Consider the following 27,129-nt stretch of genomic DNA (forward strand, 5'->3'; position numbering starts at 1 on the left):
AAACAATGGAAGTTATTAATCAAGATATTTTATAATAATGTCCCGTACAGAGTGAATACAGATGTGCATATACGAAACCGAGGAAAGTGAAATTTGAAATTAAAATCAAAAGTACAGGTGGGTAAATGGTGATGAGAGATTGGCCATGGTATGATTGTTCCACATCGTCCTGCATCCAACACAATTAACTCCGTTAAAGGGAAAGTTTACCCTGTCAAAAAGTTTAAAGTAAAAATAGCAGAAAAAAAATTTGCCGAAGGTTCGAGAAAAATCCGTCAAAGAATAAAAAAGTTATATTTGTTTTAATTATTTGATTTGTGACGTCATATGCGAGCAGCTTTCCTACATATCGAACGGTAAAAAAAGAATGAAATGTAATTTTCTCAGAAAACTGAAAAATGGTTTTTACTGCACATTTAGTATATCAATAGACAAACCATTTTACACCCGTTTCTTTAAAAAAAGGTCATCACGAAGACACGAACCATTAAAAATGGAAAATTATGCATTTTATATTACATAACATATGGGGCAGCTGCTCGTTTGTGACGTCACAAATCCCAAACGTAAAATTATGATTACTTCCTTAATCCTATATAGATTTTCCTCAAACCTTACCATTAATTTTTCTTATTATTTTTACGATGAACTTCCCCTTTAATGCACCAAGCGCCTTTAGCAGTAGCTAAAGGCGGAGTACTACAGTGCGCCAATAAAATAAGAAACGAAATAATCGGCTCCTCATAAAATAACGCTATAAATTATCATTATTATCATTTTTTATTATTACTATTATCATTACTATTATTATCAAGTGTAGTAGAAAGTGTAATTAAATCTCTCTTTAATTTCTATCCGTCGGCGTCCGTTCGTCTCGAAAGACGATGGTGTAGCGCTAGAGTGGCGGTCTCTACAGCAATTAAACGTGACCATGTTATCATGATGGCTTACATCAAACATTTGTGTACAACTTGAAGAATACCATGAAAATACAGAAATAACATTGTGTGTACACCTTGCTCATTTGCCTTTTATTATTTTGTTGATCAAATCAATCATTGTGTTTCACCTTTGTAATACATCTTTCATTGATTGAAACTAATCCTTCATAATCGTCGTCATTTACACTTCGGTGGAGACAGGAAAAATAGATTACCATTTTACCAACTGGAAAGAATGTCACTTGATTCACCTCAATAAATTATACATTGAAACATGTCATAATAATGACTCGTGACTCCTCATATAGTATACCATGTGATGAAATTTATAAAGAGTGGATAATTTTTTTGTTTAATTATAGAATTGATATTTTATTTAGACTAAAGAAAAATAAGTCGAATTCCAGAAATATGGAGGAAAGAAGTGCCAATTGGTATCATCTCTGTTCAATTTCTAGTTTATTCATTATCATATGACCATAATGATCATAATGACAGATATTACAGATGTGATTGAGTATTTTACACATCCGATTCAATGCAATCATAGCTAACTTTCTGCCCTTTCCCATGGTATAAAAATCATAATTTGAGTGATGATTCCAGTGAAAGATACGGCTAATGACGAATATTTAACACGTGTGAATCAAACTAGAACATGATCAGAATCACAAACGCTTATCAGTCGCGACAACAATAGCAATCATCATTACAACGATAATTTAAGATTCACGTGTGAAAAGGCTAATAAAGAAAATATAAACCAACATAAGACAGAGTAGGACATGCGATAGTGGGTGTGTTTACGACGAGAACATACTATATAATACTGCATACTATTACCCCGACCTTAGCACGGCTATTTTGATCGGACGCTCGAACATCCAATGAATCCTTCCTACCGGGTATCCATTTACTACACCTTGGTTGAGAGTGGCAAATGTAGATAAACACCTTGCCAAAGGACTGTGGTGGGGTTTAGTTTGAACCCCGGACCTTGTGGTTCAAAGTCCGGAGACTTATCCACTGAGCCACAACACCTCTACCCATTATGTATACATATTGTATTCTGTGTGTCTATTCTTGCATTGGGGGCGTCTCCGGTCGACCTCCAGCAAAAATCAAATATTTGTTCTGATCGACTCCTAGTATTGTAAATGCAAGTTATGGAGAAACTCGTTGACTCTTAAAGCACATCCATTTGGCACTATCAATAGTTGGCGGACTGCGTTAGGATCGGCCAAGCAAGATGGGTTATTCCGAAAAGCAGACGTTCCAAATCCACGAGGACCACGACGATGGCAAGGTTCACTTGTCACAGAATCAGGTCATCATGGTCGGTGTCCTGATCGTCGCGGTCACCGTCGGGGTTGGTCTCCTTTGTTTCTACGTTCCCGACAGAAGCTGCGGAGATCATGTCATCATACCCCACTCCACACCGGCTGGAGAAAAGACCGATCCCCCGACGCAAAGATCGACTACAACGGAAGGCAGCGATGTGACAGAACCTGAAAAGTCCACCACCACCACCACCACCACCTCAACCACGACATCCGAACCCAAATCGACCATGTTATCAACAGCAGGCCCTCCAGGACCATGGCCTGGTCGATTAAGTAGAGAAGTGGTGCCAGAGTCGTACGAGCTCTACCTCAAACCCTACATCTACGAGGATGACGTACCGGCTGGGAGTAAGAGGTTCACTTTCGACGGCGACGTCATTATCCGTGTGATATGCAACAACGCTACAAGTCGCATCACTCTCCATGCTGATAACATCACGATCAACTCTATCAGTGTCACTGTGATGGGAGACGCCGTCGATATTTATAGTGATCATGACTTTCAAACCGAATACGATTTCCTCCACATCGATCTCAAGCAAGAACTGGTTGTCGGTGGGGTATACGACATCGATATTGACTATATTGGTGAACTGAGTGATGGACTTTCGGGGTTCTATCGTACGAGTTACCTGGATGACAGTGGGACAGAAGTGTAAGTATAACTATTTGTTTGACTCTCTCTCATTTCCCACCAATGTCCTAACCACTTTCTTTCATTTTTCAACTGTTCTTTTTCCATACGCATTCTCTTAAGCACACGATTATACTTAATGATAATCGCTTACTTTAAAACTTGTTAATTTGTTTTATGCATGATTGCAGCAGTGAAAATATAATTAACATTTCAAAAGTTTATTAAGAATAAAAGTCAAACGTACTTTTGGGGATCTCATAGTTTTTGTCTTATGTGAGAATGGCCTTATCTAATTTAAAGTAATCCAGTCAGTCTTAATTATATTCTCGCCCCCCCCCCCCCCAGCGCGAGCTGATATTTGTATTTTGACCTAGGACCGGGAAATTCTAATGACATTTTGTCATCATATAAGAATGATGATTTACTTCTGTTCCTCTTCGTGAATTCATGAAAATGTTATTTTTGTATTTATTAATCGACAGCTTAAATTAAGACCTGAAAACTAGACATTTTAAACACTTTTGTAATTATGAATAGGATGCAGGAGTTAATATAGTTTTAACCAATTAATGCGAACGCAAATCGCGATGTCGTGAAAAGGTGATTTTAAGTAGTTTGTTATAGAATTGCTTGTTATCATAGAGGAAATTAGTGAGGTATACATTACTCACCAATCAAAATGCGAGCGCGCAGCACTAGCTGACAGGTTTTGACAATCAAACCTGAAAAGGAATATTTTGATAACTTTATGGAATACACGAAGAGAATAGGTACCTGACAAATCTAATAACGCGAGCGCGCAGCGCGAGCTGAAAACGTTGATGCTGAGACATAAAACGGACATTTTACAGAGCACTGTTTAAAAAATCAATATGTAAATCAAACAAATTAATGAAAGCTTGATGTCGGAGCTGAAATATGTTTTGTATATTGACTTCAAAACTGTATATTTGAAGCTCCATATCAGCCTATTGAGCAAGAATCTAATGCAGGCCTATCTTATCAAACATGCAATGCGTACGCAAAGCACGAGCGAAAACTTTACTGTAGTGACATGAAAGGTTTTTATTTTCCAAGTCGTCCCCTTACCTTCACTCTCCCTCATCATTTTTTTGTTAAATGCCTTTCCTTTTTTGGTGCTCCTCCAATATGGATGCCCGTGCCCCTTGAGCCCCCCCCCCCATCCGCCTATGTAAACAAGCAAAAAAAATGTTTCACTACAAAATGAATGTCGTTTTGGTGCCAGGAAATTTGTCAAGCCAAAAAAATGACCAACACAAGATGTTGGTCATTTTTCAAACATTTCTCCTATGTGACACACCAACCAGAATTCCAGGGGGTGCTGCCTGTGGGAAATAATACACGCAGGACTCCCTGGGAAATCTTGGGCGTGCTTCAGCACCCCCGCTTCCCAGGGCCATGTTGGTTTAATTGCCATTTCGTCTAATGTATTTCATTGTCACTTTGTCTAATTGTATTTGGTCTAATACCAGTTCGTCTAATTGTCGGTTAGTCTAATACTATATAGTTGATCTAATACTAGTTCGTCTAATCCTCACTTGGTCTACTATTCATTTGGTGTAATGTACAGTTGGTCTTATTTCCATTTCGGCTAATTTGCACTTCGTCTTATTTCCAGATAGTCTATCATTCATTTCGGCTACATGCCACTTGGTCTTATTTCAATTTGTCTAATTTTCAATTGGGAGAATGGTTTGTTGGGCCATTCCCATTAGGCCATCATACGTACAGTTGATTCATGTTATTTATGGTTTTCTTTTTCATTTTTGAACCTGAACACTGAAATTTAATATTGCATATGTTGTCCGCTCTAGACTTTGTATATATATAAGGCCTATCAATTTTATTAAATATAGATGAGAATGAGAGGGGATGGGGAAGGAATAAAAAAAATAAGAACAAGCGAACAATAGATTAAGAGGAAATGAGAATGATTAAGATTAAATGAAGAAGCCCTACATTAAAAAAAGAAGTTGATAAAGAAGAAGAAGATATATTTTGCTGGGGACAGCATTCATAATCTTACGGAATGCACGCCCGTTGCCCCCCCCCCCCTCCAATCCAGTTTAAGGAGCAGGAGGCGAATACGTAGAACCAAAAAAAAAAAAAAACAGAATGAGAAGATAAGATAAATGACTACTGACATTATTCAAAACAAACTTACGTGATCTAATGGCTTTCTAACTTTTGGAATCCCCCAAACTTCATATTTATTTGCTTATTTTCCGTCAAGTTCAAGTATCGTCCGTATTGGTGCATAAAAATGAGTATACAAGAGGCAAAAAAAGTTACGGAATAGCCTCCCTGAAAACATAAAAACAGTACTTGACCTCTGAAACTTTCAAACAATACCTTGAAAAAATTATCTTCAATTCTTAATTTCCTTTATAATTTCCTATAAAGCGCCTTGAGCACTCTATAGAGTGGATTTGGCGCGATTTAAGTCTAATTATCATTATTAAAAACATGTTTGCGAGATACGTACACAATCAATTGCACGATATTTTCGTTCCCTCTTCATAATAATGTTATTCTGATGAAACCCCCGCCATTCGACCATTATAAGCTATACAAGGTCCCCAACTTATTGTTCACCCGATATGTTAGAGTCTGTAAATATAAATGCGGTGATGTAATTATTATGAATATGATATGATTTTCAGCATCATAGAGGAGAGGTTTTTACACCCGCTACCAGCCCTATCCCGGCTCTACACCCCTCTGGATCCTGGCGAAACGTATTAACTGATGCATGGTGTATTCAACTTATCCATGACAATATTTGTTAATTTTAGATCAAATAAATCATAATGAATGATTTTGTATTAGACCAAATGGACATTAGACCAAGTGTGAATTATACCAAACAATCATTAGACCATATGACAATTAGACGAAATGAAAATTACACCAAATGACGATTAGCCCTATACCGTTCAATAGACCATTTGGCTACTTAGACCAAGTGGTCATTAGACTAATTTGATATTAGACCAAGTGGAAATTAGACTAAATGGACTTTGGACCAAGTGTAAATAAGACCAAACGGTCATTAGACCATATGACGATTAGACGAATATAGAATTAGACCAAGTGATGTTACACCAACTGGAAATTAGACTAAATGGTTTTAGGCCAACTGCTCATTAGACGAATTGGATATTAGACCAAGTGGGAATTTGACGAATTGGATATTAGACGAAATGGGTCAAGACTATGTGAAGTTGGACGAAGTGATAAGTAGACCAAGTTAGACCATCCGATAATTCACTAATTACAGTTGATCATAGTAAATGAAACACAGTTCAATTAATCAATCAATTAATTGATTAATTTGTTTGATAATTTATTGATTCATTCGTTATTTTATTTGTTTATTTGTTCATTCATTTTATTTTTTCCACTCATGAGTGGAACACCCTTTTAAGCTTAGAGCTGTTCTTTAAGGGATCCAACCAATAACAAAACTATATTTCAACAACTGTTAAAACACTTAACAAATATCGTAAACAAAATTACATTATAAATCTTTTTTAAAAAGGTGCAAAGCAGGGGATATATTCTCTAGAAAGTGTTAAATTACTTGGAAAGATTTTACAGACTGGACGAAAGTGTCCGTGAGTTTCAGAGTTCTGAGCCACGATAGAAAAGGGATCGTTTATCGTAATTTATGTAGGTTGAAAATAGTTTTAGTATTTGACGTTTCATTGACAAATAGACTAAATATTAATGGACCCAATAGTAAGCCCTGTGGGATGCCACATGGAATTTGCAGTTTTAAACTGGTATTTTTCACAGCCTTTGTATCATTCTAATGATTTATTAGATCCATAATTGTTGCAATAAAATACAACGATCATCAAACGCTTAAAAATCGATCGCAACCAATCTAACGAAAATTCAATATAATTTGATTATTTGTTCGATAATTATTTACCTGTATGTTAACATTCTTTTCCATAATTTCTGCGAAAATAGGAATAACTTATATAATTCATGGCTATCATTCTCCAAACATGCATTTTTTTGTTTCCTTATATAAACTCCTCAAAAAAAAGTTTGGAAATCTGACTTTGATCAATATTCCCTCCTCAGCTCTAGTGAATATTAATGTGTGATTGATACTAATGAATACTAGTAGATCATCTATTTTTTTAAATGATACCCTGCATGATATGATTATGGTTCACATAGAGGTGCAGTACCTTGAAATGTGGGGGCAAGGTCAAAATTCAAAAGTTGCAAAATGACACGATTTTGAAAGTCACTGTTTTTTTTCCGTGGTGAAAAGTAAGTTCCTCAGCGGTTTCTTTTGTTTTCATGCACCTTAACATCAACATTAACATGGAATCAAATACATCACTGCACAAGCAAATACAAAACAAACAAACAAACATGCATGGGTATTTCAAACCACGACTCAATCCATGTTATCTCACAGAACCATCACCACATAAACCACAAAATATCAAGAATGAAGAAGCAGGGACTTGATTTGAATGGATTTTCATCTCTATTGACACAGACAAAATAATCATATTCTTTATTGACCCTTCATGACTATTTCTGCTCGTTTTGCAGCTTTTCAATTCAGACCTCATCCAACACTTTTGAATCCCGCTCTTCTCGTGATGGCATGATCATATCAAGCATGGTATCATTTTAAAGAGAATTAAATGATCTTTTGAATGATATCAAATCTGCATTGTGTAAAATTGGTAATTGGGAGAAATTAATGGCCAAACTTCGATTTCAAAACTTTTTTTGAGGGGTTTGTATATTATGCCTGATACCATGGACATACAAGCACATTTCCACCGGGAGGGCACAATACCCATACCGAACAATTAATTGGAAATATGTTTTAAAAAATTGGCATCAGCTAAATCAATATAGGAACTAATGTTAAATTCGTCAAACATCAGGTATAAAGTAACGAAGAACAGAATAAATAAAAAAAAACATATGCGTTACATAATTTCTGAAATATGCGCTTAGTACCCCTGATCTTTGATATGCATATTGGCCTTGAATCATCTCTTAAACTGATATCTTGAACCTTGTATCTCTCCCATTTTTCTATGCAAACGATGTGATTGATGTATTTCTTATCATGTAATAAAAAAATAATGATCATCACGTCCATCAATAAATGATAAACTTTGAGCGAAATTTTATGATCAGCTAACAGTTTTAACCACAGTAATTGTCGTTTATTGCCAACAAATAATATGACTCCTATGATGTGTGCAATAAAAGGAAAGGTGTTTTCAATTTGATAATGACATTAAATACAATATCAAACGTATGATGTTTGCAAAGTAAACACATATCGTTGTTGAGACGGTCTCGGCATGTTTTCATGAAAAAATCATTGTTGGAAATGTGTTGTATGTTTCTAATGAGAATTGGGAATAAATGAATGAAATGAAAAATGAAATTAGATACTTTACAGCAAACTGTAATTGAATTCTGTCTGATCTTGAAAGCTATGGGATGTTCAAAAGACGGGTTTAAAAAAAGGTCCATTATCCATACGTACAATTTGCCTTATTCCAAATGCCCAGTGTGTATTTACACAGTCCAAGCTAGAAAAAGTCACAATCTTCAGAGCACAAAGCTGATAATTTCGTATTTGCTGCTGTCATAAGTTTGAGGGCATAGTCCCTTTCCCTTTTGTGTGGTTCGCTGATTGACTTTTGCAAAAGAGGTAAACTCTGGGGTCTGTGTTTATGATTTTTGATCATTTTAGTTTGCTCTATATTTCAAATATACCTTTATATGAGGCTATAAAACTTTGGGCTAAATAAGAGGAAAGGTCGAACATGTCTTTTATTAAGAGGAAGAGGGAAGCAAATATATGCACACGTAAATGCGTTTTTATCTGATTTTCCGCTCGTATCTCTGAAATATACGCAATCATCATAAATCCCGTTATTCTACTCTTTTTTTTGCCACCCAGATATTCATATAATCATCTCGTCATGTCTACATCTCTTATATGAAAAGGATGTAGACATAATGAGATCCGAGATCTTGTCATCTGATCATATCTCCCACTGGATGTAGACATGATGAGATCCGAGATCTTGTCATCTGATCATATCTCCCACTGGATGTAGACATGATGAGATCCAAGATCTTGTCATCTGATCATATCTCCCACTGGATGTAGACATGATGAGATCCAAGATGTTGCCATCTGATCATCTCTTCTAAAAGAGATGACGAGATGCGACATAATCTCATCATCTCTTCTCTCCCAATGGAAGTAGACATGACGAGGTCTTGTCAGTTAATCATCTCTCCCACGGGATGTAGACATGACGAGATCCGAGTTCTCGTCATCTCATCCTTTGCCCTAAGAGATGTAGACATGACGAAATGATTATATGAATATTTGGGTGGCTCTTAGCTTCCATACTTTATTTTTATTTTATGTTCTCTTGCATTTGTATTGAACTTTCCTTCTGTAAAAGCCAATAAAGTTGTGAGGTGAAAAGGCACTTCATATCCACCACTGTCAATCTTTTTACATTACATTTTTCGAAAACATTCAAAATTATTTTAAGCTTCTCGAAGGTTTATGAAAAAAAGTACAATTAATTTCAAAATCAAAGTGCCCTCGTTTTGCGCTTCCCACTCGTCGAGACAGGAAAAAGAAAACAAAAAAGAAAATCTAAAAATTGACATTATTAGAAAATAATGAGTTGAGCGATGATCACAATTTCTAGTCTCACCTTTTTATGAATGGCTTTTTTTATATAAACGAAGAACTGTTATCATTTCAAAAGACGTAAAACATTCCCTTTAATTCCGGCTAAATGAACAATTCCTGCCATACTTTCATTTTGACTTAATTGTCTTAAAGTGAGAAGATGCATGTAAACATTGACGTAGACCCATGCAATACCTGTTATAGGATTATTAAGATGATATAAAATCAGACCTCATCTTAAGCTCAAATATATAGACAATAGAGTATAAACCATTTACAATTTCTTCCAAATATTTTTTGTAATCATCCAGCTGGGGAGCCACAAGTCAGATGCAGCCAACAAGCGCAAGGAAAGCTTTGCCCTGTTTCGACGAGCCAGCTTTCAGAGCTGTTTTCAACACGACTATAGAACATCGTTCGGACATGGCTGCTCTTTCAAACGGTATCGAAATCCTTCAAGAAGAACTAGAAGCTGGTTGGAACAGGACCACTTATCTTCCAACCCCTAAAATGCCCACCTATCTTCTCGCCTTTACCGTCGGCTACTTCGGATATACTGAAACAACGACAACAAATGGTGTTCGAGTAAAGTATCTTTCTTCCCCCCCCCTCTTTTTTTCAATTACATGAATTAGCAACAGGAAAATAAATATTTAAATAGCAATTATATATTCAACATTAATTTGGTTACATAACTTAAAACAACATTCAGACAACAGACTGAAGTTTATTTTTAAGTTTTTGTTATTGGTTTCTTGATAAATTAGAGGAGTCTTATTATCGATTTTTAATAATCTTTGCAATCTCATGATTTCTTTTCTTACGATTAGTTCCGTGCATGGTCGAGACCCGAAGCCGTAAACAGCACCTACTATGCACTGTACACTGGCTCCGAAATCATCACTTATTTCGAAGAGTATTTCAACATTAGTTTCCCTCTTGAAAAGCAAGGTTTGTTTAATCTTCTAACCATTATGTCTTTGAAATGGAAAGTGTATATCCCTGCTGGTGGGCCATGCACCTGACGCAAGTGGTCATGTCAAAACATAAAACATGAAAGCATCATATAAATTAATCTTTGGCAAAATCCATCAAAACCTAAGAAAAATACCTGTTCCGATATGCGAACTGCTGCCCCGTGTGCCATAAAATGTGAATTCTATAAATATTGTGACAATTTTTTGTAAAATGTATAAAAGTCCGATCTTATTGTTTAGTGGATATTCGCCAAACTCCCTTTGATATTTATCTCATTTTATGCTTTCCTCAGACTGCAATTGAAACGAATAGCCTCGCTTATTTCATGCAAGGATGACTTTTATCTCTTACGTATGTTTCATAAACAGTAGGCCTATTCTTATACTGTCCGGGAATAAAAATAAAAAAAAAATCAACTGGCGGACCCCTACATTGTGACCCAAGTGAAAGTTGATGTGTTAACTAGTGGGTTACCTAGCAAGGGTCATCAGGCGGGACTAGCACATTTTAACCCCAGGTATTTCTAGCTAGCAACCCCCCCAAAAAAAAAAAGGAATAAAACGGACTATTGGGCGTCACCACTTTTTGAACTACTTTCCCTTCGACAACATGAACAACAACGAAACTTCTGATAAGTAAGCAGGCAAAGAGAAAAGGGTCATCGTTTTTTTATTATTATTATTTTGGGGGGAGCTAGATACTTCTGCCCCTTCAAATGATTAAATACTTTAAGGTACGGACGAGACGATTATACCATCATATCTATTTATATACTTCTCATAATCTGAGAACTTTATTACACCCTATTAAAACCAGAGGGGTTCAAGGGCATAATTTACAATCCAAAGCTCGCTTAATGTTGAAAAGCTTTACCGACCTAAAAAAGATTGACTTTAGGGTTGATAGAATCACGAACTTGTGTCGTTGCTTCATGGTAGAATGAAGAAAAGTATGAAAGAGACTATAGGCATACTCTTTGGTCAGTTGGAATAAAGTACTCAAAAGAACTGTAAACTAGATCAGTCTTGACGACTCAAAACGATTGAAAAAAAATTATGACACGCGATGGCTCGACATTGGTTCCGCCGAGCAGCTTGACAGTCCGCCATTACCGTTAAAAACACAACAAAAATTACCACAAACATTTTTGGCACTATATTTTGTCCATTCCATAATTATAACAATGAATAAACAACTTCCGCGAATAGATATTTAGTGGTTCGACTATCGTAATGAGGCAATCGATGCCGGCCCATTGAATGTCACGATGAAATAGTCCTGGGCCTCGTCTTACTAGCTCTTAACTACACAACTTCAGATCAATCGCAAGATGAGTTTGACTGAATCTATCGCAACTTTTCACAAGACAGTATTCACTGTTTCATTATCGGTATCATTTTAAATACGGCTTGTAGATATGATTGCAGTACCGGACTTTTCGGCTGGCGCCATGGAGAATTGGGGGTTGATCATATACAGAGAGACCGCCATGTTATACAACCCAGAGGTAAACTCAGCTGTCAACAAGCAACGTGTCGCCACTGTGGTCTCCCATGAACTTGCTCACCAGGTAACCTTTAGGACCATTCTGTCCCTACCTGCAGCCTACCCTCTGTACAAGCACTATGAGTAATGAACTAGACGAACATTACTTCATTTTGTACTACCGAATCGTCGGAAGAGCGAAACGGTTTTTTTTTTTTTTTTTTTTGGGGGGGGGTTCGTTTTGTTTTGTCTATTTTTATTTTCGAACGAATAAACATAGCAGTGTAGGCAATTTGTATTTTCGGGGGAGTGTTTCATCAACATTTTGTCTGACAACTTTACTTGATTTTGATTGGATGAGAGGCATCGATACCATGGTAACTATCGGATAAACGGATAAAAATGGACCTGTCGGGTAAACGTTCGATAAGTCCTTTCATGAAAACGCTCTTAGGAATAGCAACTCTTATACAATTCAAGTATTATTACTTTTCAAACTCATTAAAAGGAATACAATGAAAACAAAATTATATACAAGCCAAGGAAATGCACCAAACCCTCCCCAACCAGTTATACAATCATTATTGGCATGTATAAATATAGTTCAAGCGAATTAATGGAAATGGTGCATAAAAGTGCTAGGTGAAAAGTGCATGCCTAAGAAAATGATCGTTAAAATGAAATTCAATAATAAATATGGTATGGATACGGCAAATGCCAAAGAATAAATAGAAATATAAATAATTGTTGATTAAAACAGGCAAAATTAAACGAACGTTGTAGTGACGAAACTTTTGAATAAAGAGCATATACTCACATGATTCCAAAGTTTTAGTCTTTTACTGGGTTAATGATTTTTATCAAAATTGGCAGGCAAAGTGGGTGATGATAATTTTGTATTCTTTCTTAATTATTTTTTCAGTGGTTCGGTAATCTTGTTACTCCTAAATGGTGGGATGATCTCTGGCTCAATGAAGGATTCGCAAGCTACGTGGAATACCTTGGTGTCGATCATACAGAGCCTGAATGGGGCATGGTTGGTATCAATCTAACGTTGATCATCATCGTAGCTCACCATGTTAATTGTATTCCACCGTATATATGGTTGATAAATCTATGCAACTTTCTTCACCGTCGTAAATTTTGACAATGATATTATAGTATAGTAAGAATAAATGTTATTTGCAGTGACGGGAAAATGGGTGCAACACATAGGCTTTGTCAATATACATGTTCATATTTTTCACTTGTTGCTCGTATATGAATCATGTAAATAATGAGGCATTAAGTGCACGCCCCGGTGGTTGAAAACAGTGTAGGATAAGAGGCCACGCCGGGAAAAAAATCTAAATACCAAAATAAACTAGACAGGTGACTTACAACTCGTTTATCCGAGGGGAATAGTCTCACCATGGACCTACTACGCAGGTCCATGGTCTCACATCCCAAGAAATTGTTCGGGAATTGTTAATGAAAAGATTCCCTGGTTCATTCCAGCCCAATGCCATTTGTCACTAACCAATCTCTAGTTGGTGAAGTGTGTGAGGTTGAGTGTGTGTGTGGGTGTGTGTGTGTGTGTGGGGGGACTTGAATTTGTTCATCCCCGATTCCCCTCCCTGTTTCGATTATCTCGTAACATTCGTTTGAATGTCAATGTAAACTAATCAAATCCCGTATATATGTTTTTAGACTGATATTTAAAAAAAAACAAGATGACCAACATTATTTACCTAAGTTGAGTTTACTCACTTTTAAGAATCCGATGTCTAGACCTTTCCTGTCAGGCAATGTAAGTAATTTTGCTCCACATCGAATGAAGTCTAAGTCACCTTGCTAACAATGGAACATAAAATCTATTATTTTCCGGATTAGGATTGTAAAGAACAGATATAAATATAAACAGAACAGTCTAAACATTGAAGATTTCATGAATTTATGACATAATAGGCCTAATTATTATGTATTATTAAACATATTAATGTCAGAGACCTTGACACACTAGTTTGTTTTTCTTTTGAACAGCATGAACAGTTTCTGGTCATGGACTTACAGCCAGTCTTTAAGCTTGATTCACTTGGAACTTCTCATCCCGTTCGGGTCGATGTGGGTGCTCCGTCGGAAATCAATGAAATATTTGATTCCATTTCTTACAACAAGGTAAGGCACGGAAGATCGGTGACCATGATATGTAGAGCAATAATAACATGAAATCCAAGGTTTGAAACTAAGATTATTATTTTATTATTAAAATTACTTGATTAATTCACCTCCATCGACTCTATGGAGAGATATGACCCGTCCTTCATTATAACATTTCTTGAATACGTCTTTGATATGAAAAACTATTATTTCTCTCCAAATCCAATTAGAGATCAGCTTTCCAAACTATGTCGCATTAAACTTTGTTGATGACACGAACGTCACTCGTGCTCTTCAACCTGTATACCACCAAATTTTAAAATCTTATTTTCTGTAATTGGTGGACATTAGAGCTGATTCCGCATCTCTCTCTCCCTCTCCCTTTCCCTTTCCTTCCCACTCTCTCCCTCTCTTTACTCTCTGTCTCTCTCTTTTAATACAGGGTTCTTCCATTATAAGGATGCTGAATGATATCCTGACCGAGGAGGTGTTCACACAAGGTCTGACAGCTTATCTCAATGAACACGCCTATGGCAATGCAGACTCGGACGATCTTTGGAGAGCCCTGACCAAGGTAACTGGGGATGCTACTACTCGCGGCGATTCCTTGAGCTAGTCACACCAACAAATCCGACTCCAAACCGATGGATGATAATGATATCCAAATAACGTGAAAACTGCGTATATTTTTGTGTGTGGGGTGTAACGAGTCACTAAATTGTGGCTTGAGTCGAGTCATTTGGAGGGAGGGGCTTAAGTCGAGTCCGAGTCGAGTCACTGTAAAAATGTCAATGGGAACGAGTCATGGAATAATGCTCAATTAATTGGTAGGTGACTCGATTCATGAGTTGATTACAACCCTATTTTGTGAAAATTTGCAAAGAAAAAAAAATGTTTTATTTAACTTTAGGGGGCAACTACCCAACACATCAGTTCAGAATTATGATAAACATCGTAAACATTGATCAGACTGGATCAAGAGGAAACAACCCCCTTTTCTGATAATTTTTCGATTACAATATAGCCATTGGTTATTTTTTCTATATTTTCCCCCTTTTTTAAATGTAATCACTGAATTAATTCATGTTTTATTGTTATTTGTTTTCGGTATTCTCCTTTTAAAGGCTGACGAAGGACACGGTGGTCGTGACGTGAAAGCCATCATGGACACCTGGACATTGCAAATGGGATACCCTTTGATCACCCTAGAACGAACGGATCGAAGGACCGTAATGGCTCATCAGGAGCACTATCTATCGAACCCCTCTGAGGGCGTCAGTGACAAATATGGAGATGTTGGGTATTTGACTAACTACCCCCTAACTACTGTAGTCAACATCTACAAAATATGCCTACTATGATAAAATCGGACATAATTGTTGTCAGATGTTTATTTGACTAAAAATATGGTCACACATGCACTATGCATGAATTTACTATATTCTAAAGGAAATGAACGAAATTCTTTGTCAAATCCTGCAACTGCATGTGGAATGATAGGTTCTCATCTTCCAGGTGACAGGGAGGAGACTTACCTCCATGCATGCCTGATGCATCACATGAAAAAGAATCACTTTCGATTATTGTGGTATAGAGGCTTCACTGATGTTTAACAGTCGTGTAATATTTGATTAATGAAGTCCAAACTGATTATAATTGACATTTTAAATATTCTGTATATGAATCAAAGCGCGGTAAAACTTTGTTTTGTCATATTCCTATTTTGAAAAATTGTAAACTTTGCGTTGGTTGACATTGAATTTCACGAAATGCACCACAAATAATCATTCCCCTTCTAAACACTGAACTCTTTTATATTTGACTCGGAAAGGTACTTGTGGCAAGTTAACCTCCAGTATACGGACAAGACACACAATAACTTTGAAATGCCAAATTCTGTTTGGATGGAGAAAGAACGATCTAGTAAGTGTAAAGTTATGAATAAAGCGGGAAGTCCATCCAAACAAAAAGTTGGCCTAAACAAATAGAAATACATCAAATTAGCCTTATGCTGAATTTAATCAAAATGGGATGTCAAATAAGAAAGTTATGACATTTTCATTTTTTCTTTGATTTCAAAAATACAGTTAAATGAACATCTTTGTCGGTATGCAAATGAGAGAACGATGATGTCACCGACTCATTTTTTTAACATGAAATATGTTTTACCTCATATTGTTGCTAAGCAAAGTATATATCTTCATTGAAAATGAGAATTTCCATTTTAACATATTGTGATTTGTCGAAGAATACCCTCATTGTCAAATCTGAATATTTGAAATATTGCATACAATATATATCATTCAAATGAAATATTGAGTGAGTTCGATCACAGACTATTCTCATTCGCATACCATTATTTCTTGCATAATCTTAACTGTATGTGAAAAAAAGAATGTCTTAAATTTTATTTTGTTGAGATTGTCAACGTTAATCTTATTTGAATCTTCTCTTTAAATCTTTTTCTGTTGGGTTGGACTTTCCTTTTAAGTTTAAAAAGGAATAAATTGAGCAATATGCGAACTTAAATCCTTAACTAACCTTTTCACATTACTGAAAATAGGCACTCTCTTTCTGAAAAGAAATATTTAACTATTTAAAATAAGACAATGATAATTCATTTTTTTTTATAACTATAGATGAAAGGCAGCTCAGATTTCTTTTCAAGGTTTTTCAAATGACTATTCTATAGACAGAAATTTAAAAAATCTCTTTGGATGTTTTTTTTTAGTCGATTTCAACCTCACAGATGGGGTTGATGAAAACGATTGGTATTTGGTGAACACGTACCAGTATGGCTACTTCAGAGTCAACTATGATGATGAAAACTGGATGAGGATAACAGATCAACTAATTACCAATCACACGGTATGATGAACTGTTATAATAGTATTACTTTTATTATTATTAGAAGTGGTGGTAGTAGTAGTAGTAGCAGCAGCATTAGTAGAAGTAGTAGTAGTAGTAATAGTATTAACATTATTATCATTATTAATAGTATAGTAGTAGTGGGAGTAGTACTACTAGTATAGTAGTAGTATAGTAGTAGTAGCAGTAGTAGTAGAAGTGGTAGTAGTGGTAGTAGTGGTAGTAGTAGTAGTAGTAGTAGTAGTAGTAGTAGTAGTAGTAGTAGTAGTAGTAGTAGTAGTAGTAGTAGTAGTAGTAGTAGAAGTAGTAGAAGTAGTAGTAGTAGTGGTAGTAGTGGTGGAAGAATAGTATTAGTAGAAGTTAGTGGTAGTAGTGGTAGTGGTGGTGGTGGTAGTAGTAGTAGTAGTAGTAGTAGTAGTAGTAGTAGTAGTAGTAGTAGTAGTAGTAGTAGTAGTGGTAGTAGTGGTAGTAGTAGTAGTAGTAGTAGTAGTAGTAGTAGTAGTAGTAGTGGTGGTAGTAGTAGTAGTAGTAGTAGTAGTAGTAGTAGTAGTAGTAGTAGTAGTAGTAGTGGTAGTAGTAGTGGTAGTAGTAGTGGTAGTAGTGGTAGTAGTAGTAGTAGTAGTAGTAGTAGTAGTAGTAGTAGTAGCAGTAGCAGTAGTAGTAGTAGTAGTAGTAGTAGTAGTAGTAGTAGTAGTAGTAGTAGAGTGGTCGTTAAAGTAGTAGTGCTATTTGTATGTTGTTAACGTTGGTATACATTCACAGGGAAGTAGACCTTGTTTGATCTTGTGTAAAATTTTTTTCGGCGAATTTCATCTTATGAAGAATAATTGAATGAAAATTAAATTATGCATAAGATCAAAACAAATACATCGTTTCTTTCAGGTATTTCCCAATGAAAATCGTGGTCAGTTGATTGACGATGCGTTTACCCTCGCACGCTCTGGGAACCTTTCGGTGGAAACGGCGCTTAATCTTACTAGATACCTTGGAAATGAGGAAGACTATATACCATGGGATGCAACACTGGATCACATGGCGTATATCACCAACATGTTCAGACTTAGTGGAGGCTACGGTCCTCTTGAGGTAAGAATCCTCACCAACATGTTCAGACTCGGTGGTGTCTGTGGTCCTTAGTAGAGGAAGGAATCATCAATTATGTTAACACTCAGGCTATACTCCTCTAGAGGTAAGATTAATCACCAACATGGTCAGACTCAGTGGAAGCTATGATCCTCTACAGGTAAGAATCCTCACCAACATGTTCAGACTCGGTGGTGTCTGTGGTTCTTAGTAGAGGAAGGAATCATCAATTATGTTAACACTCAGTGATATGATCCTCTAAGTACAGGTAAGAATCACCATTAATATGCTAATACTCCGTCAAGGTTACGGACCTCGAGAGGTGAGAACAGCTTATTTATAATTCATGTTGTAATGATTGTGCACCCTTTTTGCTCCCTCGTTGATATAAATTTTATACCTAAATGGTTATAATCAAACAGTATTATCTTATTCTTCAATTTATTTCCAGTTGTACATGCGAGACCTGTTGCAACCTCTATATGAGTCTCTGGGATGGGATGACTCAGATAACGTACTTGAACAGTGAGTGAAATAACAGCAGCAGACATTTTCCTTTTTTGTTTCTTTTACATCTCTGTACCAAACAAATTATTTCCAAGTCCATCTGCCACACCTTTTATAAGATACATCGGAAGTTGCTTGTGGAATAAAACTGTCTTTTAAAACACCAACAATGATGGCAACCCTTATAATAATGAGAATAATAATACTAATAATGGTCGTAATAATAAGTTAATGATATTCAAACTTCAGTTCTACTATTGCTCTACCAGATATGCGTAACATAAGATGGCCAAACCTTTAAGAAAAACGTTTCTATGTCGCTATAGATTTTAACGGAACACAGTCTTAACATGTAAAATAGCCCTCGGCTTGTAGAAACAAAAGTTAAACACGTTTCGGGGGTGTTACCCGTGGTGGAATTTATTCTGCTTTTTCATTTTTAACTTCAATCGGGATAGTAATTAATAAGGTTTCCATATGGGCCTAAAGTCCTAAAGCATAACTATTAAAAAAACTTTCATTTTAATTAAAAAAACATGAATATTCTATATACAAGTATCCTGAAAGAATGTATTTTCCATAATAACTTGATATGATATAAATGTCATAAATGCTATAGGCTTTGATATTTAGAAAGTATCTTTGCTGTGATTTAAAGGCCGATCTGTGTTTAAGTAAGACTCCATTACAATGAATCCAGACTTTCATGAAGTCTTATATAATCCTGTACAAGTTGCAGTGGAATACATAGCAAAATTTCAGTTCATTTTATTAGCATAAAAAACATTTAAAAACAAACACTTTTTAATTTCATTTCTCGTATCAATTTAATTGAAAAGAGATTTTGCAATGATTTTTTTTTCAACATAACACCATTGAAATCTGGATCATTCGTTCCAGTCTTGTATTACTTTGACATAAATCGAATTTTACTTTACCGCAATGAATACATCCTGATGATCCAAGCGTAAACATATACCAAATGTGAAATAATTGTATCACCTCGTGTGAGAATCCTCTTTCAGGACATTTGTCGTTTTATTTTAACAGTGTAGCCCTGTATCAACGGAAATTAAAAACAACAAAAAAATATCACATAAAAATCGTCTACAAAATGAACATAATAATCAATCAGAAAGAAAAATGTAATACATAAAAGTATAAAAAAAATCAAAATTACTAATAAACTTATAATAACAGAAAGTAACAAAAAGTATTCATGGAAATCTTATAAACATATTTGAGTGAGGGATATCGATTTACATTGTTTTTTAAAAGAATTAAGTGAATTTGCTAAACGGAGAGAAGGGGATAACGTATTCCATATTTTAGAGCCAGGATAACAAAATGATCTTTTATAATATTCGGTTTGAGGTTTTTCAATAAAAAGGGGACAGTTAATTGAATAACTAGTTTCGAAATGTATTTTTATGTGGCGCACTATATCCTCAATATATTTTGGGGTTATATTGTGCATCACTTTATACATCCATATTTTAAATTGTTAATCAACTCTTTCTGTGACGGATTGCCATCCTAAAGATGACAATAATGTCATTCGGTGAGTTGAATAATGTGCATTACGTATAAGACGAGCATAGCGGATTTGAAGCTTTTGTAATTTATCCAGATGGCACTTTGCTGAACAGCCCCATAAAATTATACCATAATCAATATGTGATAATATCAAACTATCATAAAGCAATTTTACAATTCTTTTTGGTAAATAAAATCTAATGCGTTTTACACATGATATTGGTTCTCGATATTTTAGAGACAATTTTCGATATATGTGAATCCCACTTTAGACAATTATCAAATACAACACCAAGATATTTAAATTCATTTACAACCTCAATAACACTTTCTCTATAGGTCAGAGAAACAGTTTTATTTCTTATGCGATTTCTAGTTCCAAATAGCATAAGCTTGCACTTTTTGATATTCAATGTTAAATCATCCTTTTCAATGTGATCAACTATCTTTTTGAACTCATATTTAAGTGTTTTTTCAACAGTTGCAATTTCCTTGCCTTGGCAAATCATTGCTTCATCATCAGCGTACAAAGAAATTTTAGTATTTTCACAGTAGGGCAAATTACAAAGGTCATTGATAAAAATTGTAAACAAAAGGGGCCCTAATATTGATCACTGTGGGATTCCAGAATTATAATAGATCTGTCTCTACTACTAAATGTTCTTTCATTAAAATTTCAATTTAAAAGGTGGAAAGTTTTTTTTTTCTGACTCACTCGGTATATAAATGTCGATGAATCCTAAATTACCCAATACTTCTCGAAAATGAACCGTTGCTTCATATGGTTCATTTTTAAGGCTGCTTGTATGATGTATTCAAGTGATAAAATACTTTTCTATATTTTTAGACGCTTCATTTATTTCATTATCACTTTTGCTGCAGTAGACTCAAATTGTTCAAATCGTAGAACAGAAAATACATTTTCACTTAAATTGTAAATATATAGCCCCACTGATAATCCCACTTCTCTGAAAAAAGTTAGGGTTACATTTTAATATGGCTGCTTGCATTGGAGGACGATTGGCATGATTGGGGATTGGGTAAATATGAAATTCATTTCTGGATATTGTGTTAAAGTCTGCCAAAAAATCAAATTTAAATGTTTAAAATGTCATTTTTGTCTCGTTCATGACTATCTAAAAAAATTGAGCTGTGCCCCTTAATTTGTTTTTACTCAGTACGCTATTGGTTGCTGGAGAAGTAACCATATTTATCATTGTTTTCTCCTAGGTATACTCGGAACAGTGCCATTCGTATGGCCTGCTACTATCGCGTTAGTGACTGTCTGGATGAGGCGTCCCGTATATTCCAAAGCTACATGGATAATCCCGAGAACAATGTGTAAGTGGTGAAAACGAGAATGTATCTCCACTTGCATTAATTTAAAATTTGGCTTCAAAATATGTCACATTTTCATACATGATTGTATTGTTAATGATAATTATTCATTTCAGGGTGCACTCCTACCAATTATTAAACAAACTGATATAGGCCTATTCCCGACCTATTTCATTTCTTTGAAATTGAAAATGCATGATGTTAAACTAAGGTATATAAACAAAAGGATTATTTTTCCGATTGCGTGAGATATAAAGAGTAAGGTGGGGGTGAAAACAACACTACACATTATTCAATGAATATGGGTCCATTGCTATGCACCTTAGATTTTGTGATTTGCTAATTATGCACTATAAAGAGTGCAAACTTGCCCTCTTCGAAGATGCAAATTTGCACCTTGGTATAGTATAGTAATATTAGTAATAGTGAAAATTCTTTCTTGAAATTCGGCGCTCAGTGCACCGAAAATTTCTAACATATTTTCACCCCCATCCAAAAAATGGTTCGATGCTCCCGGTAGAAGTCCTGTAGCGTTAAAGTTTCTATGTCATCTGTTACCCTATAATATAATTTTCTTTTACACATACAGGATTAGCAATAATCTAAAGACCACTATATGGTGTAATGGTATCCGTGAAGGCGGTCAGACTGAATGGGAGTTCGGTTGGAATCAGTACCTTACATCTAAGGATTCATCAGAGAAGTCAAGTTGGTTGTCAGCTCTGGGTTGTTCTAGACAGCCATGGATTCTTAACCGGTAATGATCGAACAAGAGATAGGCCCTATGCTTGTATAAAGGAAAACTTCGTTAAAAAATGTTAAAATTAAGGCATTCTTATTATGATTTAAGCAGGTATATCAAGAACATATGCTAAAATGACTATACACAGCAAAAACTGTGGTGTTAACCGGTGTACATAGAGGACCACACCAGTTCTTTTACACCAGTGTTAAATTGGTGGTGTTAGTTTTACACCTACAGGTATTATTACAACACCTTTTGTTGTTACATTTACACTCTTTGGTGTTATGTTTAATTTCTAGGGTGTAATTTTAACACATCAGGGTGTGGTTCTCTATTAACACCAATTGGTGTAACATAATATCCACTTATTTTGAACCCATTCCATATGCTTACATCTTTCTTGTATCATGATTCTCATTCCCGTATCCCTTATCTCCCCCTTTTCTCCGTTTCTCTTGCATTAAGGATTTTTTTGGTAAAAATACGAATAATTATGATTTTAATTGTTAATGTTTTTTTAAGCTCGTAAGTTAGGCTTAATTAATTTCTGAATCGATAGGGCCTATGTGTACATGGCAGTAATATTACCCGCGATATGTAGTCATGAACTGCTATCATTTTCTTAACAATTTTTCAATTAGATACCTGATGTACACTATAGAAGAAAACAGTAAAGTTCGTAACCAGGATGTCTCAGCCGTACTTAGTGCAGTGGGCAGCAACCATGTAGGAACCGATCTCATGTGGGACTTCATTCGGACTGAATACGACAAGATCTTTGAACTGTAAGAGGACATCATACTAAAAAATAATTGTTTTATATAATGAACACCAGTAACTTCACGTCCACTTCTGTTGGTGTCGTGATTTTGAGACATTACTGAATATAAAAGTATCTTTCCTCTACACCCGCCCTTCCTCTTGCCATGCAGGTTACATCCAATATTCCACGACGGCAGTTTTTCATGATTTTTCATTGATTTTCATTTTGATTTTCATTTTGTTAATCATTCTCAAGCTTGGGAAAAGTGTGGAGAAACAAGTATTAAATGAAACATGAAATGTAAACACCCTTTAAATGATAAAAACTTAGTGAAAAAATGCTGGAGATGTCTGATATAAACTTTTGTTCTGATTCAGTGATGTCCTCAGATCCAGCTGACACAAAAAGGGTAAAGGTTGTGTTTACCAAGTGTTGAAATTTCAATTTAGGTGGCAAAATTGTTACAAAATGCTTGAATGTATCTGTTGTATTTCAATTGACTAAAAGTGCAAGAGAAATGTATGAGAATTGTTTCGTAGGGTAAACGTGATTTCGCCCTTTCCCCTTGACACAGTGTGAAAACGAGCATTTCTGCGAGCTTTACAAAAATGGACAGTGCTCAATCATGTGTAACATTCTGTCAAAACTTTTACTTTCATTTGATAGATGAGACCCAAACCTAAGATTATATGTGAAAAATTACCCACATGTTGTATATTTTTTAATTCCCAGGGCTTTTTCAAAGTGTAAACCTTTTTTTGATACGCACTGTATATCAGGACCAACTGCTGTTTTGTTTCACTAATTTTCGACAAAGACCTCACATTGCCATTTGACGGCCATTTTTAATATATTTATGTTTTCTAGAATTCGTTCTACATCGTGATGCATAAACTTGCTATCGTCTCCTAGACGTTACGTATGAAGTTATTTCTAATTGTACTTTAAGATGAAAACCAATTAACGAAAATAAACCTTATCCAAATTATGTATTCAATAATTCAGGCACCAGCCCTGCATGCTCTTATCCATATACTGCAAAAACTCCGGTGTTGATTTAACACCAGCCCAGAATGTCCACACCAGAAAAGTATTGAAACAACACCAGTTTGGAATCAAATCGATGCTTTGGATGCTTTGGAATCAAATCGAGTATTAGTGTTTATACAACACCAATACTAATTGGTGTTGTATAAACACTTATCTTTTGTTAGACCAAAACCAAACTGGTGTTGTTTAACACTTCTCTGGTGTGGACATATATAGATTCCGGGCTGGTGTTAAATCAACACCAGATTATTTGCAGTGTATTAGATATCCTTGCATGTCGTGGATGTAAGACAATAAACAGCAACATACCTAGAAAAAAATAATCTGTCCGATTTGAGTCTGGTGATGTCAGCATCTTATTCTCCAATGTTAATATGAAAATCATGATAATGACCACGACATTGCTTAAATGACAATCTTATTTTACTTAGGGTGACATTGCAAGGGTCATCTGCATTCGGCTCAACTATAAGTACTTGAAATTAAAAAAATCAATATACTTGCTATTGGGTGTTATAAATCTAAAAAGACATGTCATTTACAGTTTTTTATGTAAATTTTAAACCGAAATTAACAACAGCAAAAATAGAACATGTACTTGTCAATGTTTGTTTTACATATTGTCACCTTCGCTAAACTTGCATTTAGAATTAAAAGTTAAATCTCTGTTGAAAATGTATGCCAAAGTGAGTGTCATTTCAATCGTTGAATATATTGCAAATATCTGTATATTTGTCTTTTTTTACAGATTTTCAAGCAGTATATTCACCTTTGCTGGAATCATATCTCGCGTACCACAAAACTTCAACACGAAGCAACTCTTAGACGAGGTATCAAAATTCACTTCGTACACAATGCTGAATTATGAAATACTAAAATGGCGACTAGCTAGGAGTTTAACTTTTATATAAAAAAATGAATCTTATCACACTGGTCCTTTCCTGATGATCAAAATTAGGATTAGGTAGATTAATTATAAATTATTTATTTAGAGAATATTGGTAAAACCCTATGATATTATGCTAAGTAAAAAAGGGATATCCATATTAATGAACTTCTTGCAGATGTCCTTACTATCAGATAGTGATCTATTCGACTAAATCTCTCACATGAATATTCACATTCAAATGCAACGTTTTCATAAGAGAGCAGTCTAAAAATAGTCTCATGATAATTTTCCCCTTTTTTTCTAAGATAAGTTGTCTAATAGCTACAACTGTCATTATCTATAAATTTTCGCCTTCTTGACTTGAAAATCAGGGGCAGCGGAAGGGTTTTAAATTGGGAGCCTGACCATGCAAAAGATCACAATCATATGGTCAGTCTTACGTTTTTGTGCACAGTTTTTGGAAAAAAAAGTGGTGGCTGAAGCCCCCCCCCCCCCCCCCCCCTCCGTTTACGCGGCCCCTGAAAATATTTGGTTCCGTTGATTTTGTCACAAAACGTCATCTTTCCTTGAAGACATAAGGCGTCATATATGAAAGTTTTTAACGATCCCCTTTTCTTGATTTCTTTTCAAAATTCATCTGGTATGTCCACAGTGGATCGAGTTCGGTGTTGGGAGAGACTTTGGCCCTGCAACGAGAACCTACGAACAAGGCACTGAAACAATCAAAATTAACATACAATGGATGGAGAATTTTGAGGACGTAATCACCGAATGGTTAGAGAGTTCTGTGATGAACATGTAGAAAGCAGTTACCATCACAGCCGTCAACTTATTCACACGGACGTACGGTGGTGGGCATTAGACCCCGACCCTATTTTCCAAAATATATATTTTGAGGATGATTTTTTTTCTCAGTATCACGATGCCCGTTTAGTTTACAAGAGTATCTGGCTAATACAAAGTTTTTAATATGACAATGCTAAAAAAGAATATTACAAAAAAAATCTATTTGCAAAAGCGCTTGCTTTTATCGCTCGCAAATATTCAGAAGTAGTATATCATATCCGGAATGCAGCCCCTCAAAAAGTTCATCTCATTTTGCAACTACCCCTTGGTGGTATCAAAGTAATTTCAATATGATCTCACAACTGTAAATGAGTGTTATTCTCCCGTTGTTAGTATTGCATTTGGTTGATTCATGCTAATTTATCAGGGAAATAAAAATCGCTCTGTTGAATTTGTCATTGTTTGATATAAGAAGCTTCTGTTTGAAGCTCATAGGTGTACGGACGTCTAAATTTTTCATGTAATATCTGTATATTTTAATCTCGTAAGACCACATGCTCTATTGAATAACACAGCAAAAACTGTGGTGTTAACCGGTGTACATAGAGGACCACACCAGTTCTTTTACACCGGTGTTAAATTGGTGGTGTTAGTTTTACACCTATAGGTGTTATTACAACACCTTTGGTTGTTACATTTACACTCTTTGGTGTTATGTTCAATCTCTAGGGGGTAATTTTAACACCTCAGGGTGTGGTCCTCTATTAACACCAATTGGTGTCAGTTTTAACACCACAGTTTTTACAGTGTATGATGAAACTTATTATGTAATTAAAGATGTATTGTTCACAATGTTTGTATCATATGCGTTCCAGATTTTGAAAAAAAAAGATAGGTTTGATTAAATTTTGTCTGATGGCCTTTTCATGTGCATAAGTATGATGTCCGTAAAGCATGGGAAACCCATACGGATTTTTCCTTTGCCTTGAACATGTTGAAGCACTCAGGCTGATCATTAGGCCTATGCTGATTGCTGAGAACATAATTTAAATCGGCTATTTACTTATAGTTCTATAAGTTTCTTTTTTGAAAAGGTCTGTATTTACACGAATCAGTATTTAAAAACCAGTCTCGTACTCACTTGCAATTAATGCTTGTATTATACAAACGAGCGAGTATTGCACTTTTCATCCACCATTATACTTAACGTGTTATATTGCTTTACTTATGGTATATCATAAAAACATGTGTACATTCATTTAGTCAGTGTCCACACCAGTACTGGTAGAGATTAATAGAAAA

The 27,129-nt window shown here is 35.4% G+C and overlaps 1 protein-coding gene across 1 annotated transcript; it reads left to right on the forward strand.

Moving 5' to 3' along the window:
• The first annotated feature begins 2,108 nt into the window (after positions 1–2,108).
• On the forward strand, positions 2,109–26,394 carry LOC121411287 (aminopeptidase N-like). The gene is made up of 17 exons (XM_041603930.1): positions 2,109–2,939; positions 9,972–10,245; positions 10,491–10,611; positions 12,054–12,208; positions 13,046–13,159; positions 14,146–14,280; positions 14,705–14,836; positions 15,387–15,562; positions 16,094–16,185; positions 16,994–17,130; positions 18,013–18,216; positions 18,665–18,738; positions 21,487–21,597; positions 22,184–22,351; positions 22,981–23,124; positions 24,901–24,982; positions 25,694–26,394. Exons 1-17 carry the CDS (start codon positions 2,191–2,193, stop codon positions 25,841–25,843), a joined length of 3,018 nt encoding a protein of 1,005 aa, XP_041459864.1. The 5' UTR covers positions 2,109–2,190; the 3' UTR covers positions 25,844–26,394.
• The last annotated feature ends 735 nt before the right edge of the window (positions 26,395–27,129 follow it).

The sequence above is a fragment of the Lytechinus variegatus genome, chromosome 3 (genome assembly GCF_018143015.1).
Source record: "Lytechinus variegatus isolate NC3 chromosome 3, Lvar_3.0, whole genome shotgun sequence".
NCBI classification, from domain to species: Eukaryota; Metazoa; Echinodermata; class Echinoidea; order Temnopleuroida; family Toxopneustidae; genus Lytechinus; species Lytechinus variegatus.